Source organism: Natator depressus, chromosome 5 (genome assembly GCF_965152275.1).
Source record: "Natator depressus isolate rNatDep1 chromosome 5, rNatDep2.hap1, whole genome shotgun sequence".
NCBI classification, from domain to species: domain Eukaryota; kingdom Metazoa; phylum Chordata; order Testudines; family Cheloniidae; genus Natator; species Natator depressus.
The window spans coordinates 74488922-74507863 of record NC_134238.1 but is presented as its reverse complement, the minus strand read 5'-3'; the positions used below and the strand labels follow the sequence as shown (position 1 = coordinate 74507863).

The window sequence follows — 18942 nt, the reverse complement described above, 5'->3', positions numbered from 1 at the left end:
ATCTCCCACTACTTCTCTTTAATTTGCGAAGAGTCTTCTCCTAGAGAATGTCAACAAGTTGTATCACATATACTAATTATTTGGTCCAGAAAACGCAGAGTATTTATTTAGCCATTTCTTATGTCCTCTTCCTTTATCCAGAATGCTAACACTACACGTGGACCAATATTACCTATCATATTCCACGACAACTAGTAATGCTGAATGTCAAATAGCAGGAAAGTGTTTGGTTTGCTGTCTTCTCGTGTCACTGAATATAATTACAAAATATAATTAAAAGAGCTTCTGAATCAGCAACACCACCCTAACTATCAAGTATTACAAAAAGTTCTAGTTAAAATGTTTAGCCTTTATCAGGCTAGGGGCTTTTTTCCCCCCAGTAAACCCTTTTAACACAGTCCATTTTCAATTATTAAACCCAAAATGTTCAAAGAATAGGGCTCTTAACCATCACAAGCTTTATCATCACTCAAAGTTATAAAATACAAGATTTTAAGCACAACTTTGAATACTGAAGCCAAGCTTCTCTCAAACAAATGTCTCTGGTGTTCTTATCCTGAATATTTTACACTTTGAGACCTCTAGGGAAGCAAATGAAAATTCTTGCTTTTCAACAATATATATATATTTTTACATACAGGTCTATGCCATAATATGCATTATTAAAGGTCAGGAATGAGGTATGAGGAATTGCCTTCTGAAAGTTCTTAAGACATCTTCAAACCAACAGCAAGTCATGGAGAAAATCCAAGAGAGGAATTGGTGGCCAGTATCCTATGCAATATGATATTCTATTTTTTGAGATGTTATTGTTTTAAATCGGTTGACAGATCTGCAAACAACTTAAATATCAGCCTGAACAATACAATCTTATTCACAGAGTCCTGTCAATTAATGGAAAGCATGCCATCTTTCTTGCAAGCAATAAAGAGCTCAGGTGCTTCCTTTCACTCTCAGAAGAAAAGAACTAGTTTTTCCATGGTTTATTTGGTTTCTTCCCTACTTGCTCTCATCTCTTTCTCTGAAGAATTTCTCAAAACCACTTTACAAATAAATTCACATATATTCTGGCAACCTGTACTGGAACTGAAAAAGGTACAGTGAAGGGCAACAAAAATTATTAGGGGTATGGAACAACTTCCATATGGAATATGATAGAGGGCTATAAAACCACGAATAGTGTGGAGAAAGTAAATAAGGAAGTGTTATTTACTCCTTCACATAACACAAGAACTACGGGTCACCCAAATAAATTAATAGGCAGCAGGTTTAAAACAAACAAAAGGAAGTTCTTCTTCACACAACGCACAGTCAACCTGTGGAACTCTTTGCCAGAGATGCTGTGAAGGCCAAAATTATAACAGGGTTCAAAAAACCAACTAGATAACTTCATGGAGGATAGGCAGATCAATGACTATTAAGAAGGATGGGCAGGGATGCAAAACCATGCTCTGAGTGTCCCTAGTCTCTGTTTGCCAGAAGCTGAGAGTGGACGATAGGGGGTGGATCACTTGATAATAGCCTGTTCTGTTCATTCCCTCTGAAGCACCTGGCATTGGCCACTGTCGGAAAACAGGATATTGGGCTAAATGGACCAATGGTCTAACCCAATATGGTTGTTCTTATCTTTGTAATTAGTGAAGTTTTATAAAACATGAATATATAATCTCTTTGGACATAAACCCTAATTAACCAATATATTTTTCAATGAAAATTTTGAAGACAAGGGATAAGTGTGTCTTTGTTCACATCTCTATAAAGTCAAAAACTTCTCGCTCTCACCAACAGAATTTGGCCCAATAAAATATATTCCCTCACTCAGCTTGTCTTTCTAAAATTAAAACATACTGACTTGATTTCATTCTTTAAGTCTCACAGACACAAGGATGTAAACAATGTAACAAAGTACAGTTTCTGGAAAAAATATTTTGACAATTTATTATATCAACTCCCAGTGGTAATTAACAATACCTCTAGTTAATGAGTTGATCATGAGCTATATACACCACAATGTGAAGGCATACTAATTTATGTTTAGTGAGCAACTGAATATTCTTTTTCAGACAGCTCAGCAGAAAGCCAATCGGTACCTTGTTTTTACTAAGTATATCACAACAAATATAAACTATAGTAGCTAGACAAAAAAAAAAGCACCATCTGATCAAATTTTTTTTAATATATATCTGATTGGAAAGTTCCAACACCAGTATGATAAAGCCACACACACAAAATACAGAGCACAATTTGCAACAGAAACCAGTTCAAAACAATGTATCCATATTTCCATATGTAATGCTGATACAAAAGAAAAGAGAAGTGCTGTCATGGTGAATATGAAACCATCAGAGTAAAGGACTGACCTGAGGTCGGCAGTGGTTTATACAACTCCAGATATTGCTCACCATGCAGTAGCTGTGTAAAGATAAGCAACACTATAATGATAATCAGTATCATTTGCCACCACTTCCCCCGTCCCTGTCATAAGCAAATATGTAGCTACAGATATTTTGGAAATGTGTTCAGAATGAAAACATATTGCTACAAAATAAAGAGAAGTGAGAAATTATATCCAGTTCTTTCCACACCTGGATATTTTTCGCTGCAACAAGGCTATAAAATACCAGTAGAAATTGACATGAGTGCATTATTTCAGAATGTTTTGTTATGTTACTTTGAGTGTAGGAATTACTTTGACACACTCATCCTTGGAAGTTCTTGGTAACAGCCTGAAATCAATCAGCCTTTCACAATCAGTCCTGACTTACAATCATACAGTATTTTCATGGTATATACTGAGCATGGTTGGATATTAAGGAAAACTTGCTAACTACAAGGATAGTTAAGTACTGTAACAGGTTACGTAAAGGAGGTGGTGAATCCCTATCCTTGGAGGTTTTTAAGAATAGGTTAGCAAACACCAGTCAGGGATTGTTTATGTATACTTAATCCTGCAAAGGCAGATGGACTTGATCTTTTCAGATCCCTTACAGTCCTACATTTCTATTTTTCTAAGATTCTAATTAGGAAGAAGCCATCAAAAAGATAAATATGGGCAATTTTATTGCCAGGTTAATTTCTGTCGTCTACCTCATCATGCATCAACAACAGAATAAATCAGTTAGCACGAGCCTACACACATATCAATTTATAAGTGTTCTAAGAATTTCCCATTACTAAAAAATTTGGACATTCCAAGCTGCAGAACTTCTTTTCTAACCTCAGAAATCATCTTAAAAGAAAGTGCATTCAAAAGAGAATGTCAATGAGATGGACAGCAGGGAAAATTTCAGATTTTCTAAATTTTAAGTAAATGTTAAAATATTTCCAGCATATTTATGCTATCCTTTTAATCACTGACAAAACTTCTGAAGTGGAGTCCATTTTTCATAACATCCAGCTCCAAACAGTTATGATTAACTGTTCATTCACTCCTCGAGCATCTATTACAGATTCTCAATTAGAGTAAACACCATTTAAAATGCCTTCTGTACTGCGGCAGATTTCATGCTAAGCTATGTGATTTCACTGAATAACACCAAGTTCCTAGGTTTAAAATTACTTTAAAAAATAGTTCAGGTGTAGAAGTAGACCTTTTAAAAAAATGCTTTAACAAATATCCTATTTACAATTCAGTGCTTTGAATGGGTAACAACCACTCAGATTTGTAATGCAGGGAATTTGAAGACAAACAACACTGCAGGGGAGAGCCTTTTGACTGTAATTTACTTTAATGTATGGGACCAAGGAGAGAGGGAGAATAACATTTCGCTCTATACCACCATTCCCAGGAAGCGGATGATGATATGTTGCTCTTCTTCCCATAGCATATGTGTGGAACATGGTAAGAATAACAGACACTACAACCTTTTGAAGAGGCATCCCTCTGTTTTGTGGAGCATTATCTTTTTTCCTTAGCTCCTCACAAACACAACAGGGCATCTCATGTGCAGTCAACAAAAGCCAGCAGCAGTGATTCTGGTTCAATACATACATAATATTATGGGTTTGGCCATCTGGTGTTTGGATTTTGTTTGTTGGCTTTTTAAAGGAAACTTCAGAGTTTGACGTCAAGACAGCTATGAAAAAACTCATGGGGTGGCAGGATTGTGACTAAAACAACACAGCCATTTATACAACTTTCTTTAGTTTTTATGCAGACTGCAGTCCCAGTATAGAAAATGCTGTAAATCTTACAGTTTTAAGCTTTTTAAAAATCATATTTCAGCTATGAAATACTAAATTTCTTATGACATCATATTCTTGAAGAAGGCAGCTTTATATAATTTATATTTGTTCGATATATAGCTAAATGTATACATAGATATATGGAGATACACAGTTTGAAGAGTGTTTGCAGAGGTGTACATTGTTAACTAATTAAAAAAAAGGAAAGATTACACCTACTGTACTTGCTTTCTAGATTATCTATGGTAGAGAGCTTCATCCCTGGAAGGAGCAAAAGAAATTGCTCAAAAATAAAATCCCTCCATTACCAAAAAAAAATGTCAGGACGAGATAAAGGTTTTTGGTTTTTAATAAAGAGGATGCTGCTCTTCAAGCAAGATTCCCACTTAAAAAAAAAAAAAAAAAAAAAAGAAAGAGAGAGAGATACATACATGTGATTCATAAGCATCTTAGGGGAAAAAAAACCCACCCAAAATCTATACGAGAGAGGTAGGTAACTCATTTCAATACAAGTTTTTCCCTGGGTTGCAAGAAATCAGGGCCTGTTACTTTCTCTCTTTCTAGAACAGCAGCGATCTCTGAAGTTTTGGTGTATATACTGAGCCATTTCAATTACAGTCAATTTATATAGCATGTAACACAAAATAAATTGCAATGTCTAAATCATACATACTTTTGTGAAGTCAATGTTGAGTCCTGGAACACTAGAAAGTCCACCATCCCACAAAGATGCCTGAGCTGGGATGACTCCAAAGGTAGGTAAACAACAGAATGCTTCACTGCCTTCAAAAACAAATTTTAGATGATCTGGATCCTTGGTTGTCATTCCCACACCAAGAGCGTACAAAATCGGTTGCAAGTGAGTATAATTATAAACCACTGTGGGCAACTTTTGGCCAACATATTTGCTCTGTGGATTAAAAATATATAGTATAATTCAAAGTTAAATGCTATGTAGTATGTGATTTCAATTTACTTTCCGCAGGCAAAATCATCGTATAACTGCAACGTAATATATTAACAGTCTTGCTATGATTACTTACATGTAGGGCTGTCAAGTGATCAAAAACATTAATTCACATGATCCAAAAAATTACCTTATATACTCATTCATAAGCCGAATATTTTTGGTAAAAAAGTGACTCATCAAAGAGCGGGGGTTGGCTTATAAACGGGTCTACACCAAGATTTGATTATTTTAAAAACTCTATGAAATCATTGAATTGAATATCTAATACATTGTTGTTTTGTTTACCTGGAGTGTCTGCAGGCATGGAGACCCTCAGTTCCCGCAGCTCCCATTGGCTGGGAATGGCGAACCGCGGCCACAGGGAGCTGAGGGGCTCCATGCCTGCAGATGCTCCAGGTAAACAAAATGTCCCAACCTGCCAGCGGCTTACCCTAATGGGCCGGGAGCCAAAGTTTGCCAACCCCTGAAATATAGGGTCGGCTTATGAAAGGGTCATACAGTTTTTACTGTTTTTACCTTTCCATCTTGGTTGGTCAGCTTTTAAACGAAAGGGCTAATGAATGAATATATATGGTAATTGCACGATTGGCTGAACTAGAAGTAGGACTGAGTGCACTTAGAGGCTCTGAAGTTTTACATTGTTTTGTTCTTGAATGCAGTTATGTTACAAAAAAACCCCTACATTTGTAAGTTGCACTTGCATGACAAAGAGATTGTACTACAGTACTTGTATGAGGTGAATCGAAAAATACTATTTATTTTATCATTTTATAGTGCAAATATTTGTAATAAAAATATAAACTTTTATTTCAATTACAACACAGAATACAATATATATGAAAATGTAGAAAAACATCCAAAATATTTAATAAATTTTAATTTGTATTCTATTGTTTAACAGTGTGATTAGAACTGCGATTAATCACAATTAATCTTTTTTAATTGTAATTAATTTTTTTTAGTTAATCACGTGACTTAACTGCGATTAATCGACAGTCCTACTTACATGCCATGTCACAGGGAAGATATTTCTGGAACTGAAGTGGTATTTGTTTGTTTTCCTTTAAATATATTCCATAACAATAAATACTGTAAGGAAGCCCTGTCTACATCACCGTAGACTATATAGCAATAAAGAACTGCATCCTGCAAATTACACTACGCAGTATTTCAAAGAAAAACAATGTTTCAGTGGACAGCTCAATAAACAATCATGATTAAAGACCAATACTAATGAAACAGTTTACACTGTAATAGCCAGCTCATCCCACCTAGAACTTGTGGGAAATCAGCCAAGTGAAAGATAAGAAAAAAAACTTCACAAAGAGCCTTGTTCTGTCAGGTAAAAACCAGAGATGTGCTGTCTTCACCTCATTCTGAACAATATCCTATTTAGGGTGTCTGAATGCTCTAAAGTGCAAGAGGTGATAGGTCTTATAGCTTAATTTATATATCTAGCTTCAAAAATTCTACCACCAATTAGAGAAAATGAGAGGAGAATAGGGTGCAAGTTTATTATTTCTGCTCTAGTTCGCATCTAAAAAATTGACCTTTACAGAAAACAAGCCAAAGCTTCTGATCACATGCTGTGAGCAAGCTTGTCCTTGCTTTGGGTCTTTTGATAGCTACAAGCTGAGTACCTTGCAGAAGCATTTTTACTTACTGGGTCAAAGCCTGAAGAAGCGGATCTAGCATAGCTTGTGGGATTCATGGAAACTTCTTCAGACTCTATTTGACTTAGCACATCGTTCAGTATGCTTACCGACTCTGGAACAAACAAAAGGGAACAAATTATTTTAAAATAGCCAAAAAACCCTGCCAAAATCTGCAAAACTAGATCCTTCTTTCAATGAAATATAGGAAAAAATAAAAAATGGGTGTAGGGGTGATTCAATATATACAGATTTCTCTAAACAGATTTTAGTTCTGTACCTTACTGATGCCTACAAACCACGTGTGGCAATTATATTCTACAGGTGTTCTACTGGCTCTGCCCTCAGTAATGAGTTGTGATTCATGTGATGAAGGAAAAAAATATTTATTTCAAGCACTTGTGTCTGGAACAAATAACTGGTGCTATCCTGGTCACGCAAAAATATCCTGGTCACGCAAAAATTCCATAACTGTATATTAAATTTAACTTCCCCGGCACTAACAGATGTTAAGAGAAGACATCTTGCACATTGTTTACTAATTTTGTCAAAAGACAGAATTTGATAATTAGTACACATTTTCTCCTCTTTATACTTATTTCTTTTGGGTATTCTAAAATCATGTTTTCTATCAATCATCCTCCTCTGCAAGCTGGGGTAAACAGCAAGAGCAAGTTGAAGCTAGAGCAATGTCATGATTGTAAGAGAGGCAGATAACTGCACAACAAAGTGGGTTAGTACAAAGTATATGTTGTGTTGCTTTCGGTATGCTGAAAGCATGATTCTCTCTCTGCCTCTCTCACCTGACCCAGCAAGGGCTGCTCAATGCCAGGCCCAGTGCCTGGGTGAGATTCAGGCATTGATGAGAGCTTGCTGGCAGAAACTCAATCTGGATAAAATCAGTAATCCCAATACCAAACATTCAAAAAACAGTCTCCAAAAGATCATGAGATTGACTTAAAAATAAAGAGATTTTTAAAAATCACTATTTTTCTCCTTCCTGCTGATTTTTTCACTCTTAGGGGAAGCTATTGTCTTTCTATTTGTGCATGATCCCCACAGTTACAAAATTCAACCTTAGATGTACACACAAATGCAGGCCTCCAGGCTCATTGCTCAGAAGGTTCTTAAACTCTCCTCTCCCCAAAATTTTCACTCTTTTGCTCTTTATCTCCCTTTAACTAGGTAGGATAGGGAACTGCCCGGCTGAAATTCCCGCTCTGTTTTTGCCACCCAGTCTCCTGTTCTTCCCCTGCCTCTTAAACTCATTTGTCCCCAATAATTCCTTCCCTCTCAGTCTTCTACCCACCACATTCTCTTGCAGCCCCCTCAACCTGCCCTGTGCCCCCATATTCTTCTGCACCCACCCTATCAGTTTCCTGTCCTGCTTCCCAACTCACCCCTGAACACTCCCCGCCCCACCCCCCCCACCACACACGCTCTCTCTCATTCCCTTCACATTCTCCTGTCCTCTGCCTGGTCCTCACGTAGTATCTGAGGAGCCACCATCTTTCTAGAGAGTAGCTTAGCCTCAACCCCCTTAGAAACAACGCAAGGTGGTGGCCATATTTGCTGGAGGCAGACTGTAGCTTCAGATCCAATGGGAAATAGTGGCTGTTTTGGGTAAAGGCAACCCTAAAGTTATCAAAAGGATTGTTTGTGACTCTCTTAGGGAGGGTGTCTCTCTCAAATGTTACTAGAATTTGCAAATCTGGGGGTGGTTTTGTTTCCCCAGCAGCTCCTAACCAACCACAGAATGCCACTCCCATTTGCCTCTGGCTAGAAGACCAAATCCGTTTTTCAGATGAGAACCTTGCTACCATGATTCATGCTGATGTTATCTTAAAATGAGATTCCTGATATGCATTTTATATGGAACTATGCATTAAGCATCTGGAGACTTATGCTGGTACAGAATGCTGAAGCCCAACTTCTCAGCGGTGTATCTTGGCTGGAGCACATGAGACCTGTGGTTTGGGAATCATTGCTCATTGGTGTCTGGATGAAATTTAAGGTTAGTGATTTGGGGTCCCCCCTGCCCCACCATTTAGCCCTACTTCAGCAGTGTAACACTAATCGCAGAAAAGTGAACATTATTCTGGGATGTATCAGCAGGAGTTCTGTAAGCAAGACACAAGTAGTAATTCTTCCACTCTGCACTGATAAGACCTCAACTGATTATTGCGTCCAGTTCCGGATGCCACATTTCAGGAAAGATGTGGACAAACTGGAGAAAGTCCAGAAGAAGCAGCAAACATGATTAAAGGTCTAGAAAACATGACCTATGAGGAAGGATTGAAAAAAATTGGGTTTGTTTCGTCTAGAGAAGAGAAGACTGAGGGGGTCCATGATAACAGTTTTCAAGTATGTAAAAGGTTGTTACAAAGAGTGAAAAATTGTTCTCCTTAACCTCCGAGGATAGGACAAGAAGCAATGGGTTTAAATTGTAGCAAGGCAGGTTTAGGTCAGACATTAGGAAAAACCTCTTAACTGCCAGAGTAGTTAAATACTGGAACAAATCGCCTAGGGAGGTTTTGGCGGTTTTTACGAACAGGTTAGAGAAACACCTGTCAGGAATGGTCTAGTTATTACTTAGTCCTGCCTTGAGTGCAGGGATCTGGATTAGATGACCTCTTGAGGTACCTTCCAGTCCTACACTTCTACAATTCTAAATGGCCTGGGACCAGCCTATTTGAGATACTTGTGTCTCCCCATCCATTACTGCCACAGTTGTGGTCAGCAGCAGCATTTGACCTGGATCCACTTTGAAAGGGCAATTGCTAGAGCATTCTCAATGAGGGGCCCATAGCTTTGGAACTACACCCTCTCTTGGGTACTTTCAGATCAGATTTGTTCATCTTCAGAGCACAGTGCAAGGCAAATCTATTTATTCAAGCTTTTGGGGGTGAGTGTGGGAGAGAGAGGGCTTGACGGAGGTTGGCTTTTGGGGAGGACTTTTGTAGCGGGCTGCTGGGTTTGTAATTTGATTAATTGTTCTTTAAATTCACAGCAAAGACAGCTAGAGTGTGAGATATGCCTGTTAGTCTGACACTGAACTTCTTGAGATATTTATTTCACAGTAGCAAGTGTAAGTTAATATATATTTTTCAGTATGTTTTTCATGATTGTTTAAAAACAAGCTCGTTTTTAAAAGATGCTCTTCAGATGTTTGTAAGGCTTTAAGTAAGCCATTAAAATATTATCGCTGCAATCAGATGTGAGAATGGAGGGTGCTTTTGTTTTGTTTTTAAAATAACACTATATTAAATAAAGGATCAATTTCAATGTTGTGAGCAGTTTGCTCACTAAACTTTTACCATCAAGAACCCCACAACTGACCAATATTCCTCCCATTTTCCAAAAGGACTGCTACAGCAGTGTGGAACTGCTGTGTCTCAACACATTAATTCACTTCAATCTCCACTGACCTTCTGCTGCCTGGCATAGGAAACAGCAGTCCCACCTACAGCATTAGATTTACAATGATATTTTAGCAATTGACCAGACATGACTCATTCCTGTTTTGCAAGGTTACATTTTCAATGCATCCAACCAAGACTCCAAGGAAATCAGATTAGATTAAATGTCTGATATTTTATATTTAAGTGTTTTGTGAATGACAATCTGTTAATTCACATGATAATAACAAATTGAAAAAGACATTACTACATCAAAAACATTGAAATTAACACACATTTCAAAGTAAACTACCTTTGTATTATGCAGTAATTAATTCTTACTTCAGAAGAATGACTTTCTTTTTTTCTAGCTGTATTCTTAGCATATGGCTGGCACTCCATAAATAATTTTATATATATAAAAATAAAGGTGAAAAGCATATTTAGGTTGCAAAGTCAAGCTCTTGAAAGTTAGGTGATGCCAGATTTATAGCCGCTCATGCAACCTTATGTCTGCCACGCATCTGTGCACTGAATGAGGTAGGGGGTCCTATGGACAAAATAGTACATGATCATGTAATTACATTTATCTTAATGCGTATACATAATGGTGCAGAATTAATGTTGAACGGGAAACCATATATCTGACATTTCCTGATTTTCAAGTGCTTGACTTTGCAACCTGAATAATGTCCTTTTAACATAGCAAAATTACATTTTAAAACCTATTGCTTTTTAAATGAAAAAGGTAGAAACAAATGCTATTATGTACACCGAACAATCTCTCCCCACCATGCATTAGCAGTGAGGTATGAACCCAGACCTTCACAACTGCAGCACAGACTTCTATCACTTGAGCTACAGGACTAACTATGTTAGCTTGCAGTAGCAGCTGAAGGCTGCTATTCTAGCCATCAGGGGGATGGGTTGCTGGGTCCAGAGGGAAGGGTTATGAGTAGAGCTCTGCCCCACCCAACTCTCTCTCCACCCCCATCCAGAAACTTGGGAGCTCCTGCACTATCTGGTGTCCCCAGAGAATGGGGAAAGGCCATGAGGATCATGTGCTAGGCCAGAGGATAACCAGCCCAGTTCTACCACATATACACAAGAAGCTGAGAGTTAACCAAGATGCTTAACAAAAAACAAAAAATGTTATATTTGTATTTAGTAAAAAGGTGGTCTTTAAAAGTGTTTAGCTGTGCTGTGAACACATCTTTGCTGAGTAACTGTGTAATCTTATTGCTGGGACCACTGCCTTTCCTTTCACAATCTCATCCCAGAGTGTGATTACCCCCTTTGTTGTGTCATGTATGGAAGCAAACTCTTTGAGGCTCAGACATATGCCAGTTAGCTATTTGGTGAGGTCACTAGCTCACTTTTGGGTGCTGTAAAACACTTAAGTTTAAAAAAAAAAAAAAAAAAAAAAAAAAACGACCACGATTGCCATGTAATAACCTTTAGCAGAAAAATATTTCTGCCCGTGCAGTAGCTCAAAGACATAAATTAATCCAGAATTTGAGTGTGTTGCCTGAATGGCAACAAAATTTTTCATGTTGAAATTATGTCATCATCATGTTGAAAGTATATCATCCTTTTGTTCCTCATAAATTGAGTGTAGGAGGAGATTTTAATGCAACAGAACAGAACACTCAACTTCATCAAGGTTATGTGGGGTTGAAGTTAACGCATACGATCTGGTTTCAAACTTAGTGCTTTTTTTCTTTTCTTTTTTTTAAAAAGGGAAAATACTGTTTAGTGTATAAATAACCAGTAAACAGAATATCTGATATCTAAACTGGTAGGAGGGGAAATCATGATACTTGCCCCATACACCAAAGACAACCAGGCAGCCCCAAACCCAGAAACGTGCAGGGGAGACCCCCAACCCCCTCCAGAGGCAGAAGGGCCCATGCCGCACCTGCGTACCCCCTAGCCATGTAGGATTGGGGAAAGAAATCTTCAGGGTGGAGCCAGAGAAACACAAGCTGACAGGATCAAACAAACAGAGGCAGCATTTGTAGCAGAAGCCGTTGGACACCAGACATTACTAATGTCAGATGCCTTTCTGCGGCTTTGACTGATCATTACTTTCTTGTCTGCTCGTCAGCTGCCAGCTCCAGTTACAACCCATCCTCTCCCTATCAGTCTCTACACCTTGGTCTCATTCAACTGCCCTCCACAGAGCAGTCTTGTTGTTTCTGGATGTGGTTATCTAGGGTTTTCTGTTTGTTTTTAATTGTTGGTGATGTTTTTAAACAGCCAGACCATTATCAAGGAATGGCTAATCACTTTTGTCTATCTTACTAATTCTTTTCCCCCCACAGTCTTTAAAAAAAAAAAAAGGAGTACTTGTGGCACCTCAGAGACTAACAAATTTATTTGAGCATAAGCTTTCGTGGTTTTCCACTGCATGCATCCGATGAAGTGAGCTGTAGCTCACGAAAGCTTATGCTCAAATAAAATTGTTAGTCTCTAAGGTGCCACAAGTACTCCTTTTCTTTTTGTGGATACAGACCAACACGGCTGCTACTCTGAAACCTGTCACATACTTTTTGTTGTTTATTTGTGTTGCACTACTGCCTAGAGGACCAAAGGGCTTATTTTATTTCAATCAGATGTTCATAAGACCATTATGAAGCACCCAACACTGCCCAAGGTGCTTTAACAAAATTCACACTGTCAGAACAACATTCAATACTAAGAGAAGAAGAAAACAAAGCAACAGACATACATTTCACACTTAGGAAACTTAGAAGTAATGGAAAGAAGGAACACGATTGTTGGATAGGCAGATTTGGGGGGTTGGGGGGGGTCAAAGGAGGTTTCATTTTGGAAAAGATATACAATAGGGTGTCTGTAGGATTAGAGAAAGCACCATCCAAGAGAGAGAGTAAGACAGAGAGAAGGATGAGAGTATGGGGGAGGAGAAAAGTCAGAAGATGGAAGGGGAGGTGGAGCAGAATGAGGGATTGATTAGAGGTAGGCAGCAGGAAAGATACCAGTCACACTGGAGTGAAATAGCAGAGGCAATGGGTGGAATGAAGGTTAGGCAGAGGGACGAGAGCTCTTGCTGCATAGAGCCAATTTTGTCCCTGAAGAAATTAGTAAGCTCTTGGGCAGAAAGGGAGGAGGAAAGGACAGGGAGCAATATTGGAAAAGGATACGGTGGCCATCATAGAGAAGAGCTTTGTAAAGACCAAGGTTGAGACAGTGACTAAGATGGTACATAGGGTCTGGAGCTGCAGGTCAAATCAGGAAGCAAGAGGCAGTGGAGTCAGGTAGATCAAAGGGAAGCTGAAGTTGTGACAGATATGGTAATCTCCTGCAATGTCTTTAGAAGATGTTCCTGTATCATTGTGGGCTAGGGAGTGTAATACCATGGTGGAAGAGGACCACAGTTCTTCCAGTAACTAAGCACAATAGGGAGTGATTAGGCATATTCACTCAGGTTGCAACACCTCCAGACAAGAACCACCACCTGTAGAGGCTTGCATATACTAGTTCAAACGGGATTCTCCAGAGATCATCAGACAAAGAAAGGACTGAATTTAAATTGATTTAGGCCCTTCTTTCTGATCCAGCAAATGGACAGGACCATCTGTCCAATGGGAGCCCAATCCTTGAGATTTTGGAAGGACTTTGGCCTACGGAAGCCCCAGAAAGACTGATGGGTGACCTTTAGTAAGCTGTTAGCACATGTATAGAAACTTTTACTGCTTTTTAATATGTTTTCTTTGTAATGTTTTCATCTTAAGAATACACGTGCTCGCTTATAAAGGGCTGCTTGGTAAGTTATAACTGCCGGCAATGACGTCCACAGCCTCTGAAGAGAAAGCAAAGTGCAGATGCTGGCCTCTTTAGGCAGTCTGGCTTTCTGGAAATACAGTGCAGGTAGGGAACTGCGCAGCCTAGAAAACCCCATCAGGAGGGAAGAGAGATGCATGTCTCTGCCCAAGAAAGGAGTTGGGAACCTAGAGTGGATGCCCTTGGTGAACCATGAAGGGGAAATACAGGTGCAGTTGCAGAATTGTGACAGAAGTCATCTAGGATAAGGAGGCTGGGGAGATCGCAGCCCCAGTGTCATGCCAGAGGATCCCTAACCCAAAAGCTTTTCCTTACTTAAACTTTCAACAGTAACCCAAGATTCCAGTAGAGAAGGGAATACGTTCCTTATTAACACGTTGCTCCTACATGCATTGGTGTACAACCAAATATACAGTTACCTTCAATCTGACTGTAAAACACAGAACTCATAGCAAAATTGAGCACCTTAGCTGGGAAACCCCTGAGGATGAAGACATTCTGCCCCGATTTTTGCAATCAAAGGCACAGCAATAGCGTTAAAAAGGCCTGACTCTACTAGATGTGTGTGATGATTTAGGGGACACAGCTGAAGGGGAAGTTCAACGGATTCAGCAGACATTTTTTTCCTTCTAAAAAGCATAAAATAAAAACCTGTTCCATAAAACTCTCTCTTACAGCTTTTGTTTCCCCAGACTGTTGTATTATACCACAGATCTCCTTTACCTTGGATAGTCCGGGGCTTGCTGGCATTATCAAAGTCACAGATCTTCTCCCATTTATCTTGCACAGCCTCTGGTGTCATAGGATGATTCTTCTCCCTGACAATGGAACCCAGGGATCGCTCCCAGCGCACTAATTAAACAGTGAAAATGGAAGACATTGATCCCAGAGTTCAAGGTAGTGGTCAACAAGACAAACTGCAGAACCCTTCAATTTCTTAGTGTGCTTTTTGAGAGATAATTAAAACTCATTCCAACCCTCCCAAAGGAGAGAAAAAACTAGGTCAGAACCTCTCTGATCTAACTACAAGTGCCGGGTAGTTGAATTTAAAATGCTCTTTGCCATTAGTTAACACTTAAAGAATCACACTATGACATTTTAAATTCCAATAAAACATGACAGAAATGTTTGTAAATGGGATTTCAGTTTTTGAACATTCCTTTTCACTAGGCAAGGAACACTTGTACCATAAACCAATTTAAGGAGTCTATTCAAGTTCTGCTTTCATGGGATTTTGACCACTGCTGCTCTCTGAGGTTGTGGAAGGGCTTGGGAAGCTGTAGGTGAATCACGAGGGGACAACACTTTTGATGGAGAATGTCAGTGACGGAGAGGGCCAGAAATCAGTGTCTCAAAGCAAGAGATCTTTAGCACCCTGACTCAAGGAGATACTTTCTGGCACAGACAATCTTACCAATAATCATCATGTTTCCAATCTTCCTTTTTAGAGAAAATTATGGAAAAGGTTAAAATGAAGCCAACTCTGGCATGCTAAACATTTCCTTGACCACGGTGAATCCATCTCTCAGCTTGGAAATGGCAAGGAAGTTGATCTCATTAATTAATTATCTTTTCTTGGTGATGGACAACGATCAGGTTTCCATGTTGATATTTTCAGATCTAGCAGCACCCACTGCTACCATTTACCATAATTTGTTACTCAAAAGTTTACAGATCCTACAGGAATAGATGGCACAACTACTGCAAGACTCCATTCTTTTGTCTTTGACAGGAACCAAAGAGTACTTCTGGGTGAATGGTCAACTGCCTCAAGAACCCTCTTGTGGAGGGCACTTCAAGGTTCTACGCTGTCCCCTATCCTGTCCAATGAGTATAACAGGCTGCTAATGAAGAGGAAATGGCTTCGGGTCCATCCCATTAGAACACTGGTCAGAGCTGTTCAAAAAAATTTCAAAATTCAAAATATTTCAGCTAAAAATAGGGACAAATTTTTCAGGAAATTTTTCAAAAGAGAATCTCATTTTTCAACCAGCTCTAATGTGGCTGATATTCAGCCACGTTGGAGAATCTTTGTACATTTTTTAAAAATAATCATGCTTTTTTGTAAGTTATAAGATGACTAGAGGAAAAGAAAGTTAAGACATCTTTATACACTGGATTAAGTTGCTCTCTTGCTCATGAGCCACTGAATGTTGAATAGAGGCCCCCAGGTGTTGTCCTTATCTTTATTATACATACCTTTATGTGTATTCACTTAACAGTGAATACACATAAAAACAGATTAATAGCATGTGCCTCCAACGTAAATGAAGACTACCCCTTGTGTTCATACACACTCTTTAGCTCTTGTAGCCAACATTACTAAGCCTCTTCAGCTAGTGTAAGTCAACGCAAGTCCATTCAAATCAAGGGAATGGTGCCAATTTATACCAGATGAGGATCTGACACACATGGATTATGGCACTCATTTCCTGTACTAAAATCTGCCTCATCCATTCAAAATATGCAGCCCACTAGAGACCAACAACATTCTACCTCTAGAAAAAGCTATCTTTATCAACAGTCATTGTAGAAGAGAGAATTTGCAATTATATTAGATTTGTTTTCATTAAAAAAAAAATCTAAAAAATCAACCTTCTACAACACAAACTACTTACATTTACCAATCCATCCGGCTCCCACCTGCCAAGTGGAAAAAAAAAAAATCATCATCTGATTTTATTACAGCAATCAGTCAGAGTTTTAATGTTGGAAACAAGCAAAACTATTCTCTAGAGGGCATTTGTATAGGTGACAACACACCGACCTGGCATATAATTAATTATAATTAGTGGTATTTTTCCAAAGAACTTTCTACGAAGCCTGGGTGTGCTAGCAGGATGAATAAGATGTCAATAGTTGTTTGGGAAACAGACAGCCCTATATCGGTGAATCCCATCAATGGTCTGCCTACCTAGGACTATAACTCATTTTACTGTAAAATCACTGTCGGACTCTATGGAACTGCTGCTCACATAGAATGCTCCTCTGTGGCATCATTTTGCCTGACTGGCAGAGTCAATGGGGAACTAACCAACATGGCAAACACCTTCCACAGGAAAGTATTACAGCTCAGGAGCAGACTGGAATTCTAGTCATTTTCTCTCATTAGAGACACTGAAAATGAAGTGAGAAAAGAGAGAAAAAGAAAGGAAAAGAAAAGGACTGGCTGGGTAAAGATATTTAAAAGATGGCACTTTGAGGGGAACAGAAGAAGAGAAGAAAGAGAAGAAGAACATTAGCACACTTTAAACTATCTAAGCCACCATATTCTAAAACTAATACCTCATACACATTGTGTTGGAGAGATTCAGAGCTAAGTCACACTAGCTTGAGGCCCGCGTGTGGCACAGAGACTGCCCTGACCAATGATCTAGCCAACTCTCCTTTATACATCATACATCGCAAGACAAGACACAAGCCCATTTATAAGAAATATTTGCAAGATCTTAATTCTAAAAATGTGGTCAGCCTATGTGCTGTCAGATGGGGATTCTAAAATGTGTCTAAGTGACTTAAGAGAATAAATCTCTGACTGTCAATGGAATTTGTACTTTTAAGTCACTTACACGTTTCTGAAAATGCCATCATTTAAAGAAAAACAAACATAAGCTATTGATGCCACCAAACAATCTTTATTTTAATTAAAAAAAAAGAGGCTTGAAGAGTATGCCTCAAAGCACCCCAGAATCAGAAATCTTTGATCCCTTCTAGAAGTTGGTCTGTGTGCACCTGTTTCACATATGAATTGTGAAAACTCCCCCCTTTCTAAAAAAAGCACTGATGCAACTACATCAGACATGACAATAAAACTAGATCTTTTCTAGGATTTTGATTTTTGGGAGAGATGCAACCCCACACGTACGTGCACCTATCCTACACAAACAAAATAATTACAGATAGAAGTCAGTCACAAAAACATACAAGAGACATGCAGCTGTGCTGGAAAATAACTGTGCTCTTGTTTTCAAAGGGAGAGTATCAACCTGAACTATGCCCCTTTTTACAAATGGAGTTAGAACTCGCTTCAGGTTCCAGAGCTGATGCTGAATTCCTAAAATAAAGCCAGTTAATTGTGTCTGCACATTGAGAAAACATAAAAAGGATCCTGTGTATAGTCTGTGAATAACTTTTACTCCCAGCATTTATTTTTGGGCAGAGAAATCAAATGTTCTCTACATTTCACGATCTGTTATCAGAATAAGAGAAAGTAGAGGGTAGGAATATGGCCTGGTGCACCATAAGGGAAAGGGGGATGGAAGGGATGGCCAGTGCTATAAACAGACAGATCTATTCTGCAGGCTACCAACACTGGGAATTTACAAACCTTTTCTCCACATGAGATGGAGCAATATAAAGATTCCCCTCATGATACAGCTACACTAACAAAAATTAATGCCACAAAAGAATATTTTACTACTAACATTAACGTTTAACTACTTTACTACTGACCAGCATATCTGGCACATGTAACAAAATAAATTTTTGGTGCTACCCTTTCTACTGGGTACGTAGTATGACACTGTTTCATTCTTATCACAACAGAATGCCACCACTTCAAAGAACACTGCAGCTCCAGAAAAGTGGCTAGAACTGCACTGGGTTACAAAAGAACATAAACCTATTGCATGTTAAAATAAATAAATAAATAATAATAAAAAAAAAAGCAGCAGCAGCATCACCTCAAAGAGACCGCCATTCTCCTGACACCTCTCATGGCAAAGCCAAAGTACTAAGGGAGCCACATACTCTGGTTTGAAAGCATCCACCAGATCTGGAATAAATTGAAAAAACCAAACACATCAGTAGGAATACATAATCATTCAAATACTTCATTCACCAAACCCTTCTCTATTATTCATTTCTACCCACTTTCTGGAAGGAATGATCAAATTCACTGTAATTTGAATGAGTTGTGTTGCATATCCTTTCC

General features: G+C 38.7%; 1 protein-coding gene across 3 annotated transcripts in view; it reads right to left on the bottom strand.

Moving 5' to 3' along the window:
- The window catches only part of HSD17B4 (hydroxysteroid 17-beta dehydrogenase 4), a 125329-nt gene that overhangs the window by 71883 nt on the left and 34504 nt on the right, over positions 1 to 18942 (bottom strand). For all 3 annotated transcript variants that reach the window (XM_074953014.1, XM_074953016.1, XM_074953015.1), the window contains exons 9-14: positions 18692 to 18783; positions 16628 to 16652; positions 14733 to 14861; positions 6819 to 6922; positions 4859 to 5095; positions 2361 to 2412 (exon numbers count right to left, since the gene is read on the bottom strand). In XM_074953014.1, coding sequence (XP_074809115.1) covers positions 2361 to 2412; positions 4859 to 5095; positions 6819 to 6922; positions 14733 to 14861; positions 16628 to 16652; positions 18692 to 18783 — 639 coding nt within the window. The remainder of the gene's footprint in view (positions 1 to 2360; positions 2413 to 4858; positions 5096 to 6818; positions 6923 to 14732; positions 14862 to 16627; positions 16653 to 18691; positions 18784 to 18942) is intronic.